This window comes from Melanerpes formicivorus, unplaced genomic scaffold (genome assembly GCF_026170545.1).
Source record: "Melanerpes formicivorus ecotype bairdi unplaced genomic scaffold, bMelFor1.0.p_v2 SCAF_3, whole genome shotgun sequence".
Taxonomy (NCBI): Eukaryota; Metazoa; Chordata; class Aves; order Piciformes; family Picidae; genus Melanerpes; species Melanerpes formicivorus.
In genome coordinates this window covers 26,666,573-26,690,065 of record NW_027142355.1, presented here as the reverse complement: position 1 = coordinate 26,690,065, position 23,493 = coordinate 26,666,573, and the positions used below count along the sequence as shown (strand labels likewise).

Below are 23,493 nucleotides of genomic sequence, written 5' to 3'. Positions count from 1 at the left end.
CTCCACTGCCCCTTGAAGAATGAATCTTAAATCCCCACTCACTTTTTGCCAACACTTTCAAATGCTAATGAGTGGAAAGTCTTGCAGGTAACGTTTCTGGGGAACATGGTTTTCCCTCTGTCTGCAGCAGCTTTGTTAAAGGTCACATAAAGGAAATTCAGATCAGCAAATTTCTCTGCATACTTGACCAAGGTTGAGGTTTTCCCTGTACCTGAAGAACAGAAAAGAGTAGATAATAAAGCATCCAGAGTCAGGGATGAATGAATCCACACACTTCTCATCAGTTTTATCTTCCCCTTCCTGCTGTCCTAACTGCACAGCAGGACTGTTTGCAACTAATGGGAATTTATTGCCCTGGCTCAGTTGGAATGAACAGAAGCTGTGGAGCAAACCAGCTTTGGAAAACTGCAGTCTGCAGCCTGAAAGTTTTATGAGAAAACAATCATTCTCCAAGTCTGAGCATACATGAAGGTTCTGGTTCTCTTGATAGACAGTCTGGTTGGTGAAATGTTAAAATTGCTCTTTTGAATGATTCATAAGCTCACTTCCTTGCAAGAGCTCCCACTGTTCCCCTTCACTCCAGTTTGCTGCAGGACAGCACTGTCCACACCTCATGGTTGCTTCACTTGTGGAGTACCAAGCACAGCTGAAACCTGAGACAAAAACAAGCCCTGCACATTTCCATCTTTGCCCTTTTCCATATCCTCAGTGATGGCACAGTGTCAGCAAACTTTGCCACCTTGCTCTTCACCCTCCCCCCAGAGGACTCATGAATGTTGGACAAGACAGATCATAGAATCATAGAATGGTTTGAGTTGGAAGGGATCTTAAAGATCATCTAGTTCATATCATCCCCTCCACTAAACCAGGTTGCTCAAGGCCTCCTCCAACCTGGCCTTAAACACCTCAGGGGGAAGGGGCATCCATGACCTCCCTGGGCAAGCTGTTCCACTGTCTCACCACCAACTGTAGAGAATTTCTTCCTAATCTCCAGTCTGAATCTCCCCTCTTCCAGCTTCAATCCACTCCCTCTTATCCTACCACAACAAGCTTCCTGTGGTCCCACCAGACATCTTCACAGGATTCCAGTGGTTACCACTCTCCATGCAGAAAATCAACCACCTGCTCCTAGTTTTTCCTCCTGGCTTTTACCCAACCATTCATCCATGAGGCTCTTTTACTATTTTGCCTGGTGTGGTAGGTTGACCATGGCTGGCTGCTGGCACCCACCAGAGCTGTTCTATCACTCTGCCTCTCAGCTGGACAGGGGAGCTCATTAGTGGTCCCTTTCCTGTCATTTGAACACAGTGACTTTGTAACAGACATAGGATGAGTGGCTTCTCTAAGTGGTTCTGAGCTGTACCTGTCCTTTTGGAGGTCTGCTCTGGCAGAGAGATCAGACCTGAGCTCCCAGTGTGGTGTCTTTAAATGAAACTGCAAGTAGAGGGAGATGATTGCCTTTTCCTTGTCCTTTTTAAACAGGTTCCCTCAGTTAGTGGCAATTCCCATTTTCAAAACAGTGCTCCAGTGCAGAAGTTTTCTTGGCTTGGGTTGCTCCCACATGGATGCTACATCTAAAGGAGCAAAAGCAACTCTGTCTAGTGACCTGTGGACAATAACATTGCAAAACAGGGTCAGAGTTGCTTCTCCTCTCCTGGGTTCCATGACAAGCTGATATGGGAGCTCATCCACAGTGCTCAAACACTCAGTGTCAGCATCATGCCTCAGTATGATGTTTTATCCATCCTGCAACCAGTAACCACAACCCTGCTTCCCATTCCTATTCCTCTCCAAAAGCTCATTGGTATTGATTAAAAGTGAGGTTGATCCACCTGGCATCTATGGTTCCTCAGACAGAAGAAGCAGGGAGGGATGGAGCAGAATTTGAGGTTGTGTGCTCACACTTAAAACATAATTTTTGGCTCTTACCTGCAAATGCCATAATTTTCACTACCTGGCCAGGCTCAATTTTGTGGTTCAAAATCCTTTGCTGTTCATGGGTCAGCTTTATTTCAGGACAGCTCCTAAAACCCCAGAAATAAACAACAACAACAACAATAAAAAAGGGTGGGGAAAGGAATTAAGAAACTAAATCTTCCCACATTAAACAAATCAATTGATAGAAGAAGGAAATCAATGCCTGATCTCATCCCAAAAGCAGGAAGGTGCCAACAGATCTCCTTGGTTATTGTGCAGATGAGAAGAGGGAATAAGGAAAGACTGGAGACAGGAGAGAAAAAGGAAAGGTTGGAGATAGAGGAGGAGGCAGTAAGGAAAGGTTGGAAACAGAAGAGGGAACAAGGAAAGATTTGAGACAGCAAAGATAAAAAGCAAATCTTGGGGAAGCTTATAGGGGGAAAAAAAACGTCAAGGCTCCTACACCAAAGTCAATTTGGCATCCAAATGAATTTAGAGCTGGTTTCTCAGGCTTATTAAAAGCAAGCAATGACTTGGATTTAGGGTGGTTTGTTGCTTTTGAGAGCATGGACCTTAAATTGCTCTTTGATTTCTCAGCATGCAGGACAGATCAATTATCCCCACCTCTCAGTGGAGCTGAAAGCTTTGATTAACATTAAGGAAGGCATTCAGTGCTTCTGGAGTGCAATTGTTTTATTCATAAAGGTCTGAAACCTGCAATCAGCCAACAGCGTGAATCATCTCTTCACAGAGGGTCTTCCTCAATGCCATGAAAGCCTTCTTTAAGTATCCTTGACATTTCACAGCTGGCAGTCAGATGGCTGCCCCTAGGACTTGTCTTTTACTGAACAAGCAAAATCTACTCAGAAAAAAAGACTCGAAGTGGAGTGGCAGAATGAAAGGGCTGGAAAAGGAGAAGCACAGAAACCCAATACCTATTTACATCCAATTTATTTTTATTGTTATAAGCTCTCCCACATGGATTGTCAGTGATTTTAGTGGATTTCTCTTTGCTAGACCTCTGTGATGGATCAAAGCATTTCTGTGACCCTTCAGTAGGTAAGGATGTGGAAATTAAATGACTCAATCAGGGTAACTGCAGCAGAAGGGGAACCAAGCCTGGATCTCCACAGTCCAGGGAAGTGTTTCACTCATTACTGTCCTTCCTCGATACAGAATACCAGAATGGTTTGGTTTGGAAGGGACATTTAAAGGTCACCTACTAGTCCACCCCCTTGCAGTCAGCAGGGACATTTTCAGCTAGAGCAGATTGCTCAGAACCCCAAACAACCTGTCCTGGAATGGTTCCAGGGGCAGCTACCTGGAACAGCTACCAGCTACCCTCTGGGCAACCTGGGACAAGGTCTCACCACCCTCACAATGAAGAATTTCTTTCCTCCTCTCCTGTCTAAATCTCCTTGTTTTAGTCTCAAACCATCACCCCTTGTCCTGTCACAACAGACCCTACTAAAAAGTCTGTTCCCAGCTTTCTGATCAGCCCCTAGAAACATTGAAAGGCCGCCAGAAGGTCTTTCCAGAGGAAAAGAATCACCCAGGCAGCAAGATAGCAACCAAGACTAATTTGGAACAGCCAGATCTAACAGTTAATATATAACAGCTGTCCATAGGATCCAGAAGACAGGAGCTAAATCCATGTCCTGCAGCTGGTATGTTGTTTCCTCCCATGGACAGAGAGCAGTGTCCATAAACAGACACATTTGTGCTGCAGTGATGTCACTAGCAAGACAACCCCCTTTGAACTGACTGCAGCTTGTGATTCTAGAGGAATCTCAGTTAAAATCCAAGCAGAAACTCTCCCCCCCTTCCAGACATCCTGATCCATAGGGAAAGTGGGGATTTGGGAAGGTATTTCACAGTATCATAGAATGGTAGAGGTTGGAAGAGACCTCTGGACATCGAGTCCACCCCCCCTGCCAAAGCAGGATCACTTAGGGCAGATCACACAGGTCTTGAAAGTCTCCAGAGGAGACTCCACAGCCTCTCTGGGCAGCCTGCTCCAGGGCTCCAGCACCCTTACAGTAAAGCTTTTCCTCACTTTGAGGTGGAACTTCCTGTGTTCCAGTTTGTATTCGGTGTCCTCTGTCCTATCAGAGGACACCACTGAAAAGAGCCTGGCCCCTTCTTCTTGACACCCACCCTGCAGATATTTATAAACATTAACAGGATCTCCCCTCAGGATTCTCTTTTCCAGCCCCAGGCCTCTCAGCCTTTCCCCATCAGAGAGATGTTCCAGTCCCTTCATCATCTTCATAGCCCCCCTTGGACATTCTCCAGTATATCCCTGTCCCTCTTGAACTGGGGAGCCCAGAACTGGACACAATACTCCAGATGTGGTCTCACCAGAGCAGAGTAAAGGGGGAGGAGAACCTCCTTTGACCTATTGGCCATGATTTTGGGGTGATTTGGACTCTGAAATTTTAGGGGCTGTTAGACTGGAGCACACAAGGACTGTGCTCCACCCATACACTGATCCATCAGTGAACAATTGAGTTTTAAATTCAGTCAGTGCTTGGTAATTTAATTTTAACAGATTAAGGCCTGATTCTGGCTTTCCCCTGAGAATTTAGGGAGAAGCTGGCAAAGAGCAGGCTCAGGGTTTTGTATGCATCATTATGAATCTCAAAGTCTTGGCAATCAGCTCCTGTCATAAGATGTTTGCTCCATGTCCAAGGTTCAGCACTCCATCAGGGTCCTTCAACAGAATCCCAGCATGATGGGGGTTGCAAGGGACCTTTGGAGATCATGCAGTCCAACCCTCTGCTAAAGCAGGGTCAGCCACAGCAGGTTGCCCAGGATTTCAATGTCCAGATGGGTTTGGAATCTCTCCAGAGAAGGAGACTCCACAACCTCTCTGTGCATCCTGCTCCAGGGCTCCACCACCCTCACAGGAAAGAAGTTTTGGATCATCTGTAAGAGCATTACCCAGACCACAAGACTTGTCTGCAGCGTGAAATCACTGTTTCCTCTTCTACTGTCGGCGTAGTTGCAGAAGAGTTTTCCATCAGATACAAGCAGTAGAAGATATTGTAGTGGATCCTGGTGGGAAGGACAAAAGGGAAAATATCAGTGAGAAATCATCAATAACAAATTAAACATCTGCAGCCACCTAAAAGTATCCTAGAATCATAAAACACCACGTTGGAAGGGACCAAGGCCACCATGAAACCAAGTCCCTCAGCACTGTATCTACGTGGCTTTTAAATCCCTCCAGGGACACCCCTGGGCAGCCTGGGCCAGTACTTAACCAGTCTTCCAGTGAAGTTTTTCCTAATATTCAACCTAAACCTTCCCCGGTGCAACTTGAGGCCTTTTCCTCTTGTCCTATCACTTATTCTTTGGGAGAAGAGACCAACTCCCACCTCATTTCAACCTTCTTTCAAGGAGTTGTAGAAAGCCAGGTTTTCCTTCAGCTTCCTTTTCTCCAGCCTGAACAACCCCAGTTCCCTCAGCCACTCCCCACCAGACCTGTTCTCCAGACCCTTCACCAGCTTTGTTGCCTTTCTCTGGGCTCACTCCAGCACATCTATGTCCCTCTTGGAGTGAGGTGCTCAAAACTGAAGCTAGGATTTGAGGTGTGGCCTCACAATTCCTGCCCTGGTCCTCCTGGCCACACTATTGCTGACTCAAGCCAGGATGCTGCTGGCCTTGGCCACCTAAGCCCACACTGGCTCATCTTCACCCCCAGGCCTTCCTCCTCTGGACAGTTTCGAGCCACTCTGTTCCAAGCCTGGAGCATTTCTGGGGTTGTTGTGACCTAAGTGCAGGATCCAGCACTTGGCCTTGTTGAACCTCATCCCATTGGCCTCAGCCCATTGACCCAGCCTGGCCAGATCCCTCTGTAGAGCCTCCCAACCCTCCAGCAGATCAGTGTTCATGCCTGACTTGGTGTCATCTGTAAACTGAATGAGAGTGCCTCGATGCCCTTGAATTTCATTCAGATTCAGGGACCAGAGGGACATAGAGCTTCTGTGAAACCTTTTGTTTTATCTGTGCCTATGGTACTATGGGGTCGTGATGTGCTTTCACAATGGGGGATGACCACAAACACCCATTTTTGGAGGGGGCCATTGCGGTGCGCGACACCCTCCAGGTAACATGGAAAACAAATCCCCCTGTCTGGGTGGATCCATGGCCCTGACCATTGCAAAAGCTTTGCGCACTCCAAGAACTAGTCACAGAGCAACTGGGGAAATCATAGTATCATAGTATCAGTCAGGGTTGGAAGGGACCACAAGGATCATCTAGTTCCAACCCCCCTGCCATGGGCAGGGACACCCCACACTAGATCAGCCTGGCCAGAGAAGTTCAATAAGAGCAAGTGCAGGGTCCTGCATGTGGGTCGAGGCAATCCCAGGCACAAATACAGGCTGGGCATATTGTACCCTCCATGAGTCCATGGAACTCTCCTATTTTTGTCATCAAAAAACAAACAGGCAAGTGGCACTTACTCCATGATCTCAGAAAAATTAATGATGTTACGGAAGATATGGGGACTACCCTCACCCACAATGATACCATGATATTGGCATTTAGAATAGAATAGAATAAACCAGGTTGGAAGAGACCTTCAAGATCATCGCGTCCAACCTATCACCCAACACCACCCAATCAACTAACCCATGTAACCAAGCACCCTGTCAAGTCTCCTCCTGAACACCTCCAGTGACGGCGACTCCACCACCTCCCCGGGCAGCCCATTCCAGTGGGCAATCACTCTCTCTGTGTAGAACTTCCTCCTGACCTCCAGCCTGAACTTCCCCTGGCGCAGCCTGAGACTGTGTCCTCTTGTTCTGGTGCTGGCTGCCTGGGAGAAGAGACCAACCTCTGCCTGTTTACAACCCCCCTTCAGGTAGTTGTAGAGAGCAATAAGGTCACCCCTGAGTCTCCTCCTCTCCAGGCTAAGCAGCCCCAGCTCCCTCAGTCTCTCCTCATAGGGCTTGTGTTCCAAGCCCCTCACTAACTTCGTTGCCCTTCTCTGGACTCGTTCCAGCAAGTCAACATCCTTCCTAAACTGAAGGGCCCAGAACTGGACACAGTACTCGAGGTGTGGCCTAACCAGTGCAGTGTTATTGACCTGAAAGATTGCTTCTTTAGCATTCCTTTACATCCAAATGATGCTCTTAAATTTGCGTTTTTCAGTTCCAGACATCACTATGCAACAACCTTTGCAGAGATATCATTGGGTTGTGCTTCCACAAGGAACGAAAAAATAGTCCTACAATTTGTCAGTGGTATGTAGCAAAAATTCTTAGTGCTGCTCGAGAGGCATTTCCTGATGTTCTGATATATCATTACATGGATGACATTCTAGTGGCAGCACACAGCCCCGAGCTCTTGGAGAAAGCTGTAGCCCTTACTGTATCCACTGTGACTCAAGTGGGTTTTTGTGTAGCATCTGAGAAAATTCAGAATGTACCACCTAGGAAATATTTAGGGTGGAGAATTCGGACCCAAACAATTGTTCCACAGTCTTTACAAATCAATGTACATGTGAAAACACTTCAGGATGTTCAGAAGGGATGATGTTTGCAGAGGGACCTCGACCGACTGGACAGATGGGCAGAATCCAATGGGATGGCATTCAACAAGTCCAAGTGCCGAGTGCTGCACTTTGGCTACGGCAATCCCATGCAGAGCTACAGGCTGGGGTCGGAGTGGCTGGAGAGCTCCCAAACAGAGAGGGATCTGGGGATGCTGATCGACAGCTGCCTAAACATGAACCAGCAGTGCTGCAAAGTCCCCTGGGTACCAGCCCTCATGAACCAAGGGGTTCAGGAGGGTTGGACCTACTTCAAACAGGAGCTCTTGAAGGCACAGGAATTGGCGGTTCCCATGTGCCGGAAGGCAAGCCGGCGGGGAAGGCGACCAGCCTGGATGAGCAAGCAGCTCCTGGAGGATTTAAGGGGGAAGAGGAGGCTGTATCACCTTTGGAAGGAGGGGAAGGCTTCTCGAGGTATGTTCAAGGAAGCTGTTAGATTATGTAGGAATAAAATTAGGGAGGCTAAGGCCCAGCTGGAACTGAAGCTGGCCACCTCAGTCAAAGATAATAAAAAGCATTTTTATAAATATATTAACAATAAGAAGAAGGGCAGGAAGAACCTGAACTCCCTAGTGGACCTGGAGGGGAACACAGTTACTGAGGATGAGGATAAAGCTGAGGTCCTGAACACCTTCTTTACCTCAATGTTTAACAGCAAGGCAGGAGTTCAGGACGAGTGGTCTCCGGAGCTGGGCGTTGGGGTCGGGGAGCAGAGTAATACCCTGGAAATCCATGAGGAGTTAGTTCGGGACCTGCTGAGCCACTTGGATATCCACAAGTCCATGGGACCAGATGGGATCCATCCTAGGGTGCTGAGAGAGCTGGCGGATGTGCTAGCTAGGCCACTCTCCATCATTTTCCTCCAGTCCTGGCTCACTGGTGAGGTCCCAGATGACTGGAAACTGGCCAACGTGGTCCCCATCCACAAGAAGGGTCGGATGGAGGAACCTGGAAACTACAGGCCAGTCAGCCTGACCTCAGTGCCAGGGAAAGTGATGGAGCAGATTATCCTGGCAGCAATAACTGCGCACCTGAAGGATGGCCAAGGGCTCAGGTCCAGCCAACATGGATTCAGGAAGGGCAGATCCTGCCTCTCCAACCTGATCTCTTTCTATGATCAGGTGACCCGCCTGGTGGATGTGGGGAGGCCTGTGGATGTGGTCTACCTAGACTTCAGCAAGGCCTTTGACACCGTCCCCCACAGCAAACTGCTGACTAAGCTGTCAGCCTGTGGATTGGACCACTACACTCTGTGCTGGGTTAGGAACTGGCTGGAGGGCCGGGCCCAGAGAGTGGTCGTGAACGGTGCCGCATCCAGCTGGAGGCCAGTCACCAGTGGTGTCCCCCAGGGATCAGTGCTGGGCCCTGTCCTCTTCAACATATTCGTTGATGATCTGGATGAAGGGGTAGAGTCAGTCATCAGCAAGTTTGCAGATGACACAAAGTTAGGGGCAGATGTTAGTCAATTAGAGGGTAGAAAGGCTCTGCAGAGGGACCTCGACCGACTGGAAAGATGGGCAGAGTCCAATGGGATGGCTTTCAACAAGTCCAAGTGCCGAGTGCTGCACTTTGGCTATGGCAATCCCATGCAGAGGTATAGGCTGGGGTCGGAGTGGCTGGAGAGCTCCCAGACAGAGAGGGACCTGGGTGTGCTGATCGACAGCCACCTGAATATGAGCCAGCAGTGTGCTCAGGTGGCCAGGAGGGCCAATAGCATTCTGGCCTGCATTAGGAATAGTGTGGCCAGCAGGAGCAGGGAGGTCATAGTGCCCCTGTACTCTGCTCTGGTTAGGCCGCACCTTGAGTACTGTGTCCAGTTCTGGGCTCCTCAGTTTAAGAAGGACATTGAGACACTTGAGCGTGTCCAGAGAAGGGCAACAAGGCTGGTGAGAGGCCTTGAACACAAGCCCTATGAGGAGAGGCTGAGGGAGCTGGGATTGTTTAGCCTGGAGAAGAGGAGGCTCAGGGGTGACCTTATTGCCCTCTACAACTACCTGAAGGGTGGTTGTAGCCAGGAGGGAGTTGGCCTCTTCTCCCAGGCAACCAGCACCAGAACAAGGGGACACAGTCTCAAGCTGCGCCAGGGGAGGTTCAGACTCGAGGTGAGGAGGAAGTTCTTCACCGAGCGAGTCATTCGGCATTGGAATGGGTTGCCCAGGGAGGTGGTTGAGTCATCGACCCTGGAGGCGTTCAAGGGGAGATTGGACGTGGCACTTGGTGCCATGGTCTAGTCATGGGGTCTGCGGTGTCAGGTTGGACTCGATGATCCTCGAGGTCCTTTCCAACCTAAGTGATACTGTGATACTGTGATACTGTGAGAAGAGGAGGCTCAGGAGTGACCTCATTGCCCTCTACAACTACCTGAAGGGTGGTTGTAGCCAGGAAGGGGTTGGTCTCTTCTCCCAGGCAACCAGCACCAGAACAAGGGGACACAGTCTCAAGCTGCACCAGGGGAGGTTTAGGCTCGAAGTGAGGAGAAAGTTCTTCACCGAGCGAGTCGTTCGTCATTGGAATGTGCTGCCCAGGGAGGTGGTGGAGTCACCATCCCTGGAGGTGTTCAAGAGGGGATTGGACGTGGCACTTGGTGCCATGGTCTAGTCATGGGGTCTGTGTTGATAGGTTGGACTCGATGACCCTCGAGGTCTCTTCCAACCTTAGTTATACTGTGTGATACTGTGAAATTGCTGGGAACCATAAATCACCTTCATCTTTTAAATTGCTTGGTAATTGGGGACTTTCTCTCTGGCTTCGTAGTTTCCTTAGAACAATTATGTATGCTTTTACTGCTTTATCCTTTTTGCTACCCTTTTTTAACTTGTTTATTGTAATACTTATAGAGTTTGATTAATTGCTTTGTTAAGGGGATTCTTGTTATATAACAGAAGGGGGAAATGAAGGGTTAAATCTTGGAGAGCCGAGCTCCAAGCACTGCTGGACTGATAAGAGGAGACAGTGTTGGCCTTGATGGCTTGTGAACTATGGGAATATGGTGCAGCAGTGCTGTTGGAGGAGGGCAGATATTTGATTACAAATGGTTATTATGACCTGAGAGTGTAAGACTTCAGACATATAGCAGATTGATATAACAGTCCCTGGTTCCAGTCATGAACTGCTTCTGTGTTGTATTAGTTTTACAAAGAAGGATTTTGTATAATAAAGTGGACACCTGCGTCAGGCCGCGTCCTGTCTCTTAATTGCAGCACTTGATGACCTGTCACCATGGCTAGAAGGAAACCAGCAGGAAGCATCTCCCCACTCCTCACCTGTTGGTGATGGCAACGTTCCTGTCTCTCATGGCGTGCAGCAGCGTCGCCATGCAGTAAAGCACCTCGGTCACCTCCACGACAGAGAGGGTAGAGCAGGGTCTCTGCAGACATGCCATCAGCTTTTGGATGTCCCTGACACTGTCAGAGAAAAGCACCATGACTGCAATCATGGCCCACATGTTCTCCTGCAGGTGGAGGCAACAGGAAGGCAGACTGAGCAAAATGCTTTGAGCCTTTAGGAGCATGGAAACTCTGCTTCTAAGAGTCACAGAATGGTTTGGGTTGGGAGGTACCTTTGAAGGTTCAACCCACCTGCAGTGAGCAGGGACATCCTCAACTAGATCAAGTTGTTCAGATCCCAGGTCAACCTGACCTGGAATGTTTCCAGGGATGGGGCATCTACCACCTCTCTGGGCAACCTGTCCATTTTCAGCTTCACTACTGAAAACACTTCATCAATGCTGAAGAGTTCAGTCCTCTTCAGTCACCCTGGATAAGACTAAGTAACATCCCAAAGGGGAAACCTTTAGCTGCAGGACTGCAGATAGGACCTCAAAGCACCAGCGTATGTTAAACCACTTCAATAAAACAGTTAACAACTGTTCAACCTACCTCTGTCCTGCTCTGTAGATGTGGCAGCTTGCTGACAACGCAGATTTCAGCCTTTGAGAAGAGGTGGTGACTCCTCAAACACTGGAGAACTGCACTGGGATTTACCTTCTGTCCAGTAAGCATGGTAGACACATGCCTACACAGAACAGGAACAGCAGCAGTTACAAGGAAGCCTTATCAAGGGATTTTTCTCTCCAAATAAATAATGTCTCCTCCAAAGCACCACCAGGCTGCAGCACTCCTTGCTGTTTGCTCCACAAATTTCCTCAGGTGCCTTTGGCATGGAGACTGCAAAATGCTGAACTTGGATATTCAGTCTGGTCTTGTGCCAAAAGCCATCTAGACAAGCAATTCCCAGTTCTGCCACACAGCAGATGCATCAAGCCCTTAGCCTGCAAGATCCTGCTGGCTGTCTCAGAGTTCAGCTGAAGTCTGAGCATCTCCCAGGATGGGGATTACTCACCTCTCTGTGACAGGTTTTGACCAATCTCCTAATATCTAACTGAATTTCCTATGCTGGAATTTGTGCCCATTGCCTCTTGTCCTCTCACTGAAGAGTTTCTCATCATGCACTCTATGGCCCCTCCTTAAGCAGGGGAAGACAGCAATGAAATACCCTTTCACCTTCTCCAGATTTCATCCTCTACATTCATCCTCAGCTTGAATCCTGGGTTCAGTTTTGGGTCCCTCACCCCAAGAAGGACATTGAGGTGTCCAGAGAAGGGCAACAAAGCTGGTGAAGGGTCTGGAGCATAGGTCTTGTGAAGAGCAGCGAAGGGACCTGGGGTTGTTCATCCTAGAGAAAAGGAGGCTGAGGGGAGACCTTCCCCTGAAAGGAGGTTGGAATGAGGCGGGGTTTCTTCTCCCAGATAACAACTGATATGACAAATGAAAATGGCTTCAAGTTGCACCAGGGGAGATTTAGGTTGGGTATGAGGAACAACTTCTTCCTCAGAAGGGTTGTCAAGACCTGGAACATGCTGCCCAGGGTGGTGGTGGAGTCCCCACCCCTGGAGACATTTTGAAGTCTTGCAGATGTGGTGCTGAGAGACATTGCGTAACAGTGGACTTGCCTGTCCTGGGTTAGTGCTTGGACTTGATGACCTTAAAGGTCTTTTCCAACCTAAATGATTCCATGATCGTGTGCTCCAAACAGAATGAGAGGCAAGGGAAAGGTTTTTACCTATTTCTCAAACCCTGCTGGTGATTTCTACTGTTAAAATAATTGCTCCTGTCTGTCCATATCCCACCTATTTAGCAGGCAAAGCCATTTGTCTCTGGGCAATTCACAAGATAAAATGGAAGATCCAAAGCAAGGAAGGTAAGAGGATCTACAGGCACAAAACCAAGTGCTGAGGTGGACTCACCTGACCAGTCCCAAGATACATTCTTTGTTCTCCTTTGTGATGGCAAAATTCCTCAGGATGATTTCAACTCTGTGCAGGGCTTCGTCCTCCTTCATCAGGTACCGGTGGTACAGTTTCTTCCAAGGAATGAACTGGAAGGTGAAGCACATGCCACCATCTTTCACCTCACAGCACTGCAAAACAGCTTTCTTCTGGCAATGAGCTAACCAAAATGACTTCCCAAGCAGACCTGGACTTCAAAAAGTCCCTCTAGCTTGAGGGAAACAGGTACCTAAGCAGGAGATGAGGAAGGCAAGAGGAAAAAGAGGGAAGAGAGACAAGCTTGCTCCACACACCTTGAGTACTGTGTCCAGTTCTGGGCCCCTCAATTTAAGAAGGACATTGAGACTCTTGAACGTGTCCAGAGGAGGGCAATGAGGCTGGGGAGGGGTTTGGAGCACAAGCCCTATGAGGAGAGGCTGAGGGAGCTGGGGTTGTTTAGCCTGGAGAAGAGGAGGCTCAGGAGAGACCTTATTGCTGTCTACAACTACCTGAAGGGAGGTTGTAGCCAGGTGGGAGTTGGTCTCTTCTCCTAGGCAATCATCACCAGAACAAGAGGACACAGTCTCAAACTGTGCCAGGGGAAGTTTGGGCTGGAGGTGAGAGGAGAGTTCTTCACAGAGAGAGTTGTTGGCCATTGGAATGTGCTGCCCAGGGAGGTGGTGGAATCACCATCCCTGGGGGTGTTCAAAAGGGGATTAGACGTGGCACTTGGAGCCATGGTTTAGTAGTCATGAGGTGTTGGGTGACAGGTTGGACTTGATGATCTGTGAGGTCTTTTCCAACCTTATTGATTCTATGATCTCTTCCTAGAACAATGGGAACAAGGTGGTGCAGGTTGAGCTTCAACGTCAAAGCGTTAAAGGAATGCGGGCTATCGGAAGCACTACTGGAAGGCTTGCTCTAGTGGCAGTGCTTAAAATCCCCATGGAGCAGGCTGCCCAGAGAGGTTGTGGAGTCTCCTTCTCTGGAGCCTTTCAAGACCCATCTGGATGCATTCCTGTGTGACCTGCCCTAGGTGATCCTGCTTTGGCAGAGGGGTTGGACTTGATCTTCAGAGGTCCCTTCCAACCCCTACCATAATATGAAAAGAAAAGGGTAATGAAGCTGCTGAAGGATCTGGATCCACAAGTCTTGTGAGGAGCAGCTAAGTGACCTGGGGTTGGTTCACCCTGGAGAAAAGGAGGCTGAAGGGAGACCTGGCTCTCTACAACTCCCTGAAAGGAAGCTTGAATCAGGCAGTAGTCAATCTCTTTCCCAAGAAGAAGTGATAGGGCAAGAGGAAACAGCCTCAAGTTGCAGTAGAGGTGGTTTAGGTCGGACATGAAGAACAATTTCTTCTCCAAAAGGGTTGTCATGGCCTGGCCCAGGCTGCCCAGGGCAGTGCTGGTGTCCCCATCTCTGGAGGTATTTAAAACCTGTGGAGATGTGGTGCTGAGGGACACAGCTTAGTGGTGACCTGGCAATGCTGGGTTAATGTTTGGATTTTATGATCTTGGAGATCTTTTCCAATCTTAATGATTCTGTGATTCTCTGAATTTCTATGGATCTCTGCAGCTCCTCAAAGCATGCACACTGCATAAAGCAGAGTGCAGGACACCTTCTGCATCCAGCCTGGCCTCAGCCACCCAAATTTATTGGAAGGGCATGAGCAAGACCTTGGAACCTCACAAAACAAACTGGGGTGTGGTCAGTCCCTCATCCTTCTGAGATGTCCTCTTTCTTCAAGCTGAGTGTTTCCAGTACAAACGGCGAGCAAGTCCAGCAGTGGCAGCAGTCTCCAAGCTACCTTTAATTGCACTGCAGAGATCCTTGATAGGGCCAGAGGGTTCACAACTGTTTGTACTGTGAGGGCTTTGACCACAGATGAACCAAGTTCCAAAAAAGCAGAGTTAAAGGTCTTTACTCTAAACCTGTTTGGCTACAGGAGCACTACATGGAGACAGGCTGGAGGACAGTGACGTACACTGGTCACGAGAGGACACTGCCCAGTCTGGCAGCCAGAATTTAGTGCATGATCCCTGTTAGGAAAAAAGCAGCAAGGAAAAAGATGAAAAGGAATTTTGTGGAGTCTTACAGGATGCTCTTTCCATGTCTCTGGGAAGAATATATCAAGGGAAGTTGCCCCAAAATTGATCTCCTGATATAGGCTGGCATCTATCGGCAATAGCTTGGCCAGCAGGACCATGGCAGGGATTGTTCTCCTGTACTGGGAACTGGTGAGGCCACACTTTGAATCCTGGGCTCATTTTTGGGCCCCTCTCTCTAGGTAGGACACTGGGGTGCTGGAGTGTGTCCAGAGAAGGGCAACAAACCTGGTAAAGGGTCTGGAGAACAGATCTTGTATGAAACAACTGAGGGAACTGGGGTTCTTCCCCCTGGAGCAAAGGAGGCTGAGGGAAGACCTTCTGGCTCTCTGCAACTTCCTAAAAGGCTGGAGCCAGGTGGAGGCTGGTCTCTCGTCCCAAGGAACAAGCAACAAGCAACAGGATAAGAGGAAATGGCCTCAAGTTGCACCAAGGGAGATTTAAGTGGGACATGAGGAACAATTTCTTCATGGAAAGGGTTGTCAAGTCCTGGCCCAGGCTGCCCAGGGCTGTGGTGGAGTCCCTGTCCTGGAGGGCTTTTGAAGCCACATAGATGTGGTGCTGAGGGACATCGTGTCGGGGTGGACTTGGCAGTGTTGGGTTAATGGAAGGACTTGATGATTTTAAAGTCTTTTCCAACCTTAATTCTATGAGTCTAAAGTCTTATTCCAACCTATTATTCTATGATTTGAAGATGCCATAGTGGTTGAAAAAAAATGACAAGAGACCTCATAAGAAAGGATGTGGGAATCAGGGAGTAATAGAAGGATCTCAAGGAGCAAAAAGACAGACACATCATAAATTTTCCTACAGCAACACATGCAGCCACAAGAGAAGAGCAGCAGGAGCAGGGAGAGGCTCAAATCAGATCTCACAATATTCCTTACCAGGGGATCTTTGATTATCTCCCTCCAGCTGTGACACACCAGGCTCAGGTTCTGATACAGATCAGTCACTGGTAGCAAAGCAAAGATGTTCCTCAGGATTTCCACAGGCAGCTCATCAATACCTGCCTGAGGCACTTCCCAGTTCCGAGTCCCCAGGAGACCATAATGTGCATCAGGGACTGGTTCAATGTCCATATCATCAAGTTCCTGCTTGACCTGGCTGCCTTCCTGCTTGATCTGCCTGCCTTCCTGCTTGATCTGCCTGTGTTCTGGATGAACCACCATTGGCTTCTCCTCAGGCTCACCCCACAGATGCTGCTCCAGCTTGGGAACACCTGCAGGTGCAGTGGACAGAGGCCGTTTTCTGAAGCGGTCCCTGGGAGCTGGTGCAACGTCCTCATCCTCCTGAAAGGAGGAATCAGTGCTCATCTCCATAACAGAGGAGACAATGCTGAAGGAATCATCAGCATCAGGGAGGAAGAGATCCAGTATTTCTTCTTTGACTCCACAGTTCTTTGTCCTACTGGTGCCTACATTTGTCTGAGAGACCCTGAAGTAATCAGTGATGTTCTTCTGCTGAGCCTGGCCTGCAGAAAGAGAAGAGCATGAGTGACATCCACAAGCACAAAGCACAGTGCTCCTCCCTGAGCTAAGGGGACCAGAGACTGTGTAAGGTAGTAGTTATTTCCACACAATCTATGAGCTTACTACTGGTGAACTGTCCTGCTCCTTACTGCTTCTCTGGGAACCTACAGAAATCAGCAGGAAAACAGTCATCTCTTTCCATTGTCCACAGCATCTAGGCACTGTCAAGGTGTGTCTGACATCTCCAAGAGGCTTCTAGGAAAAAATATATGGTCTGCAAAACATCCTCCCAAATCAACACTCCTAAACCAGCCAGGGAAATACTCCTAAGCCCAACTTCCAGTGAGGAGCTCAAGACTAACTCTGGATGTTTTTCTTTCCTTTCTATCTGTCTTCTCACCTACATGTGTGTCATCACACAGGTTTTGAGGCTGGGCCCTTAAGCCTGCACCCTGAGCTATCTGGACACAGCTGCTTCTGCTTCAGTTTGAACCCTAAGCCCTGTTGTGCAGATTAGCTCAAAGTCTTATCAATTCTCAAAAGCCCTCTGAGGCTTTGGCACTTTTGAAACCCACATGGAATCATTGAATGCACTGGGTTGGAAGGGACATCCACAGCTCAGGTAGCCCAACCCCAAAGTTGTGTATCAGGATGTTTCCTACTCCCAAGGAAATTGAAGATCATCAATATCTGTGAAGTGCTCAGCAACACTTTTGCACTGCCACATGAAAAGCTGGGCAGGAGGCAACACTGAGCACTCCCAGCCCACAGCAAACCTGTCCTGGGCTGATCCCCAGCAGCATGGGCAGTAGGTGAAGGGAGGGGATTCTGTCCCTCTGCTGTGCTCTGCTGAAACCCCACCTGCAGTGCTGGGGCCAGCTCTGGAGTGCTCAGCACAGGACAGGCAGGGACCTGTTGGAGCAGGGGCAGAGGAGGCCACAAAGATGATCTGAGGGCTAGAACCCTTCTGCTGTGAGGCCAGACTGAGAGAGTTGGGGCTGTTTAGCCTGATGAAAAGACTTCAGGGAGATCTTCTGGTGGGCCTTCAGGACTTAAAGAGACCAAGGAGAAAGATGGAGCCGGGCCTATTGTGAGAGGACATGGGGTAATGTTTTGAAACTACATGAGGGAGATTTAGATGGGAGAGAAGGGAGAAACTTGTTACAGTGAGGGTGGTCAGAACCTGCCTCAAGTTGCCCAAAGAGGTGGTAGATGCCCCATCTCTAGAACCATTCCAGGTCACTTTGTTCAGGGCTCTGAGCAACCTACTTTAATTGCAGATGATTCTGCTGACTGCAGAGGGGTTGGACTAGATGACCTGGAAAGGTCCCTTACCAACCCAGGCATGCTCTGATTCTATATAATTAAATGATTATTAAATAATAATTACCCTAACAGGTACCTAGAAACAGAAGTCACACCACTAATAGTGCCTAATTGCAGTGGCTGTTGTGCTCTTCAGGGAGAGCTGCTGCTCTCCTCAGGTAGTTTCCAACTGTTTGATGATAAGAGACATAGTGGCATTTATGGTGCGAAGAGACACCCAACACATAAATTCACTCCCCCAGAGGGATGTGGTCAAGGTACCTCTTTTTCTTGCCACTTGGTTTTGTGGAGGCAGAGATGAAGCCCAGCTTTGCTGAGCACCACTTGAAAACAACCAATTTCTTCTCACCTCTCTGGCATCACCATCACACCAGCACAAGTTTCATCATGGATTTCACCCCACCCTGGGTGGTCCAAACTGTATTTCATCCCCCAAAGCCCTCAGCCTTCAAAGCATTCACAATAAATGTACCTCCTTGACGTCTCTTTTTTCGGTGGGTGGGGTAGAGGCCTCTGTTTACATCTCCTGTACATTGTCTTTGAGCCAAGGGCTGCGTCAGAGGGGAGGAACCCTCCATGCTTTGTGCCAGAGCTTCACAGTCATCGGCCGTCAGGTGTGTTTTCTTGAATCCCTTCACTGCTTTGCCAAGGTGCAAAAGAAAGACCCAAAAAACAACCTGTTAGCAAACAGCAAGATAAGAGTCCATGCCTTTAATCCAGACACAAGCACAAAGGTTCTCTTCAGACTTTTTCTAGGATAACCCCTAGGGTTTCAACCAGGAATTTCACCAAACAAATCAGAGCAGAAGGTTGTACAACACTTTGGTGAGCTGCTAATGACAATGCATCCTGTCCTGCAACAGGAACGTCACCCCAAATCCCCACTCTGACATTGTACAAGGCTTTGGAACAAAACAGAACAGCCTAAAATCAGAATCCATGAAAGTTTTTTGATTTCCTTCACATGCCCACAACATGGAGGAAGCCGATAAAAGCGTCGGTGGAGACGAGAAGTATCACGAGGAAGACGCTGAGGAAGCCTGACAAAGCTGAACTGAGCAATCCCATGTGAGACATGGCGATGATTTACCCAGGGAAATGTCAAAGTTAGAGCTAATAAAACTGAAACTTGAGCTTCCTGCCAACCAATACCAGCTGGGGTCCTCCATGATGGAGGAAACAGCTCTTCCCCTCCTCCTCCCCCCAGCCCTCTGCCTCCCCGAGGCCAAGTCAGAAGCAACACAAACCTGAAGAGCGAAGGAAAAACTTACTTGAGATTGGCATCAGCTCCTTTCTTCCAGCCATGGGACAACCAGCAGAAAAAAAACAAGAAAAAGAAACACACAAAGAATACAGCTTGCTTCAACTCAAAGTGCTCCTGAGAAACCCCAAAAACACAGCACAGGGTGAATGTCCTCCTGATAAAATTATCAGCCCAAACAGTTCCTGTAGTTTCAGTTTTACTTCCTCACTCCACTGCTGCGGAAAACAAACTCATCTAATAAATTTGTGGCAGCACCAAAAGTCACTGCTTGATCTCCTACAGCACGATCCAAGGGTCAGTTGGCTCCATCAGGCTGTTTCCTTTTCATCTACGTCAGCTGGAAGCACTGCCCAGGGAGGCTGCTTCCTAACATCAAACAGAGCAAATGAGGGAAGCAGAAGGAAAAATGGGACGCACACCAGCGCTGCAGCACCTAGAGGCATGGGTCTTTGGTCAGAAGACAACTAGAATAGAATAGAATAGAATAGACCAGACCAGGTCGGAAGAGACCTTCAAGATCATTGCATCCAACCCATCAACCAATCCAACCCACCCAAACAGCTAACCCATGGCACCAAGCACTCTGTCAAGTCTCCTCCTGAACACCTCCAGTGGTGGTGACACCACCACCTCCCCAGGCAGCCCATTCCAATGGGCAATCACTCTCTCTGTATAGAACTTCTTCCTAACATCCAGCCTAAACCTCCCCTGGCACAGCCTGAGACTGTGTCCTCTTGTTCTGGTGATGGTTGCCTGGGAGAAGAGACCAACTCCCACCTGGCTACAACCTCCCCTCAGGTAGTTGTAGAGAGCAATAAGGTCACCCCTGAGTCTCCTCCTCTCCAGGCTAAGCAACCCCAGCTCCCTCAGCCTCTCCTCATGGGGCTTGTGTTCCAAACCCCTCACCAACTTTGTTGCTCTTCTCTGGACTCGTTCCAGCAAGTCAACATCCTTCCTAAACTGAGAGGCCCAGAACTGGACACAGTACTTGAGGTGAGGCCTAACCAGTGCAGTGTACAGGGGCAGAATGACCTCCCTGCTCCTGCTGGCCACACTGTTCCTGATGCAGCCCAGGAGGCCATTGGCCCTCTTGGCTGCCTGGGCACACTGCAGGCTCATGTTCAGCCTACCATCAATCAGCACCCCCAGGTCCCTCTCTGCCTGGCTGCTCTCCAGCCACTCTGACCCCAGCCTGTAGCTCTGCATGGGGTTGTTGTGGCCAATGTGCAGAACCCGGCACTTGGATGTGTTTAATCTCCTGCCCTTGGACTCTGCCCATCTGTCCAGCCTGTCGAGGTCCCTCTGCAGAGCCTCTCTACGTTCCAGCAGATCAACTCCTGCCCCCAGCTTGGTGTCATCAGCAAATTTACTGATGATGGACTCAGTGCCCTCATCCAGATCATCAATAAAGATGTTAAAGAGCACAGGGCCCAGCACTGATCCCTGGGGCACACCATTGGTGCCTGGCTGCCAGCTGGATGTGGCACCATTCACCACCACTCTCTGGGCTCAGCCCTCCAGCCAGTTCCTTTACTCCAACCTCCCTGCCATGAGCAGCGGCACCTTCAAGTACATTCCGCTGCTCAAGGCCTCATCCAACCTGGCCTTGAACACTCCCAGGGAGGAGACACCCACAACCACCCTGGGCAACCTATTCTACAGTCCCACCATCCTCAGACTGAAGAACTTTTTCCAAAGATCCACTATAAACCTACTCTCCCTCAGCTTCAGACCATTCCCCTTTGTCCTCCTGCTAGACACCCTTATGAAAAATCCCTCTCCAGACTTCCTGCAGGATCCCTTCAGGTACTGCGAGACAGCTATAAGGTCCCCCCAGAATCTTCTCTTCTCTAGGCTGAACAAGGCCAGCTCCCTCAGCCTATCCTCATAACAGAGGTGCTCCAGCCCTTGAATTATCACATGAAGAAGTTTCAGAAGACTGTGAAAAGGATCAAACCCTCAAAAATAACCAGTTTTCCCTTCACATGCCAGAGTGCCCACATAAGCAGAGAATTAGCCAAGGCAGATGATCTTAAAGGTCTCTCCCAACCCAAATATTTCTGATTTTACTCCTAAGCCAGATATAAGAAAGATATTGAACTGCTGGAGAGGGTCCAGAGGAGGCCACAAAGATGATCAGAGGACTAGAGCACTTCCCCTGTGGGGACAGTCTGAGAGAGTTGGGGTTGTTAGGCCTGGAAAAGAGAAGGCTCCAGAGAGACCTTCTGGTGGCCTTTCAGTACCTCAGACTACAGGAAAGCTGGGCAGGGACTTTTTACAAGGGCTTGTAGTGATAGGACAAGGGGGCATGGATTGAAGCTGGAAGAGGGGAGGTTTAGACTGGAAATTAGGAATAAATTCTCTACAGTGAGGGTGGTGAGACACTGGAACAGGTTGCCCAGGGAGGTTGTGGATTCCCCCTCGAGAGGTGTTCAAGGCCAGGTTGGAGCAACCAGATCTAGCAGAAGGTGTCCCTGCCCATGGCAGAGGAGTTTGAACTAGATGATCTTTAAGATCCCTTCCAACTCAAACCATTCTATGAATCTATGGTTTTATTCTACAATTCTACATAAAATTTCTATTTGTTCAAGTCCAGAAACCCAACTAAAGAGCCCTCCTGGGCTCCCCAGTTCAAATGAGACAAGGAACTAATGGAGAGAGTCCAGTGGAGGCTACAAAGATGCTGATGGGACTGGAGCATCTGTCTGAGGAGGAAAGCTTGAGAGACCTGAGGCTGTTGAGCCTAGAGAAGAGCAGCCTGAGAGGGGATCTGATCAATGTTCATCACTGTCCAAAGGGTGGGGGGAAAGAAGTTGGGGCCAGACTTTTCACAGTGGTCCCCAGTGACAGGACAAGGGACAGTGGGCACCAACTGGAATCCAAGAGGTTCCATCTGAACAGGAGGAGAAACTTCTTGATTTTGAGGGTGGTGGAGCCCTGAAGCAAGCTGCCCAGAGAACTTGTTGAGTCTCCTTCTCTGGAGAGATTCTAAACCCACCTGGCCACCCTTTACATATTTATAAACATTAATGAGGTCACCTCCTAGTCTCCTCCAGGCTAAAGAGACTCAGCTCCTCCAGCCTTTCCTCACAAGGAAGAAAGATGTTCCACTCCCTTAATCATTTTTGTGGCCCAGCACTGGACTCTTTCAAGTAGCTCACTGTCCTTCTTGAACTGAGGGGCCCAGAACTGCACACAATATTCCAGATGTGGCCCCACCAGGGCAGAGTAGAGGGGCAGGGAAGCCTCTCTAGACCTACTCACCAAATCCCTTCTAATACACCCCAGACTGGCATTGGCCTTCTTAGCCGCAAGAGTACATTCCTGGTTCATGGTCAGGCTTATACCCAGAGCCCCCCCAGTGCTACCCCACACTGTCCCAGGACAACACTCCCACTGCCTGCTCCTGCCCCAGGCCTGCTGCCTCCGTAGCCAAGAGCCTTTCTCCTCCTCTGTGTGGCACACTGTCAAGGCTCCTTCACTGCCACAGGCCCCCCTCTATTGCCAAGGGTCTTCCCACTGCCAAAGCTCCCACATTTCCAAGGGTCCCCTCATTACCAAGATCCCTTTAACATCTAGAATGCCCCAAACTCCAAGAAGCCTCCCCAATTGGAAGAAGTACCCCCATTACTAAGCCCCCCCCATTTCATTGCCAAGGTCCCCCAAGTGCTAAGAACCCCTCCATTGACAAGGTGCTACCCCACTACCAAGGGGTCCCTCCAAGACCAAGAAACCCCACCATTTGCAAGCCCCCTGCACTATGAAGGTCCCCCCATCACCAAGACCCCCCCCAGCTGCCAAGGGTCCTCTCCAATACCAGGAAGCCCCTACATTGCCAAGGCCCCTTCACTGCCAAGAAGGTCCCTGTTACCAAGTCCCCCCATCAGCAAGGATGCCAACTGCCAAGGCCCCCCCCCAGTTCTAAGGACTCCCCATGGCCAAGCCCCACCCATAACTAAGAGCTTCCTCAATGCCAAGAACACCTCCCAGAGTCAAGAAAGTCCCTTCTCTACCCCCTTCCCTGCTATGGGCCCCCTCCTTGTCCTTTTGCCCCCTAATACCAAAGGTCCCCTCTAATATCAAAGAGCCTCATCACTAACAAGGCCTCCCATTGCCAAGGTCTCCCCTCCGCCAAGGTTCCCCTCCAGTATCAAAAGTTCCTCATTGCCAAGGAACCCCCAATAGTAAGAACCCCGCATTGCCAAGGTCCCGCATTACCAATACGCCCTCACAATCAAGCCCCTGCCATTGCCAAAGCCCCCCAATGCCAAACCCCCCCAATACCAAGTAGCCCCTCCGCATTACCAATGGCCCCCTCAAAGCCCAGCACACCCCCTCATTGCCAAAGGAGCCTCTTATCTAACCCCTATTCCCTCCTCGCCCTCCCGCCGGCGACAAAAGCCCGCCCCGGTTATTAAGGCAATACCTAGCCCCCTGCCCCACGACTTCTTCCCGTCGATACCCCGCCAGCCGGCTCTTGACGCTCCCCGCGCGCTCCAGCCGGCCCGGCCCCGCCCCTTTCCGCGTAATCGACCAATCAGTCACTGCATCGAGACCGGGCGCTGCCCAATAGTGCGGAATTT

The 23,493-nt window shown here is 49.5% G+C and overlaps 1 protein-coding gene across 4 annotated transcripts in view; it reads right to left on the bottom strand.

The window, feature by feature from the left end:
* The window catches only part of FBH1 (F-box DNA helicase 1), a 54,304-nt gene extending 30,893 nt beyond the window's left edge, over positions 1-23,411 (bottom strand). For 2 of the 4 annotated variants that reach the window (XR_010991240.1, XM_068169289.1), the window contains exons 1-9: positions 18,918-19,220; positions 18,119-18,283; positions 15,736-16,322; positions 12,723-12,853; positions 11,356-11,491; positions 10,741-10,928; positions 4,861-4,974; positions 1,930-2,024; positions 43-211 (exon numbers count right to left, since the gene is read on the bottom strand). Coding sequence is in view for 3 of the 4 variants with exons in the window: in XM_068169289.1 (XP_068025390.1) it covers positions 43-211; positions 1,930-2,024; positions 4,861-4,974; positions 10,741-10,928; positions 11,356-11,491; positions 12,723-12,853; positions 15,736-16,322; positions 18,119-18,283; positions 18,918-18,951 (1,619 nt within the window). In the remaining variant the exon portion in view is untranslated. Of the gene's footprint in view, positions 1-42; positions 212-1,929; positions 2,025-4,860; positions 4,975-10,740; positions 10,929-11,355; positions 11,492-12,722; positions 12,854-15,735; positions 16,323-18,118; positions 18,284-18,917; positions 19,221-23,336 lie in introns of those variants that run through there. The other 2 variants (XM_068169303.1, XM_068169298.1) reach the window with 2 other exon arrangements.
* Between the last annotated feature and the right edge of the window lie 82 nt (positions 23,412-23,493).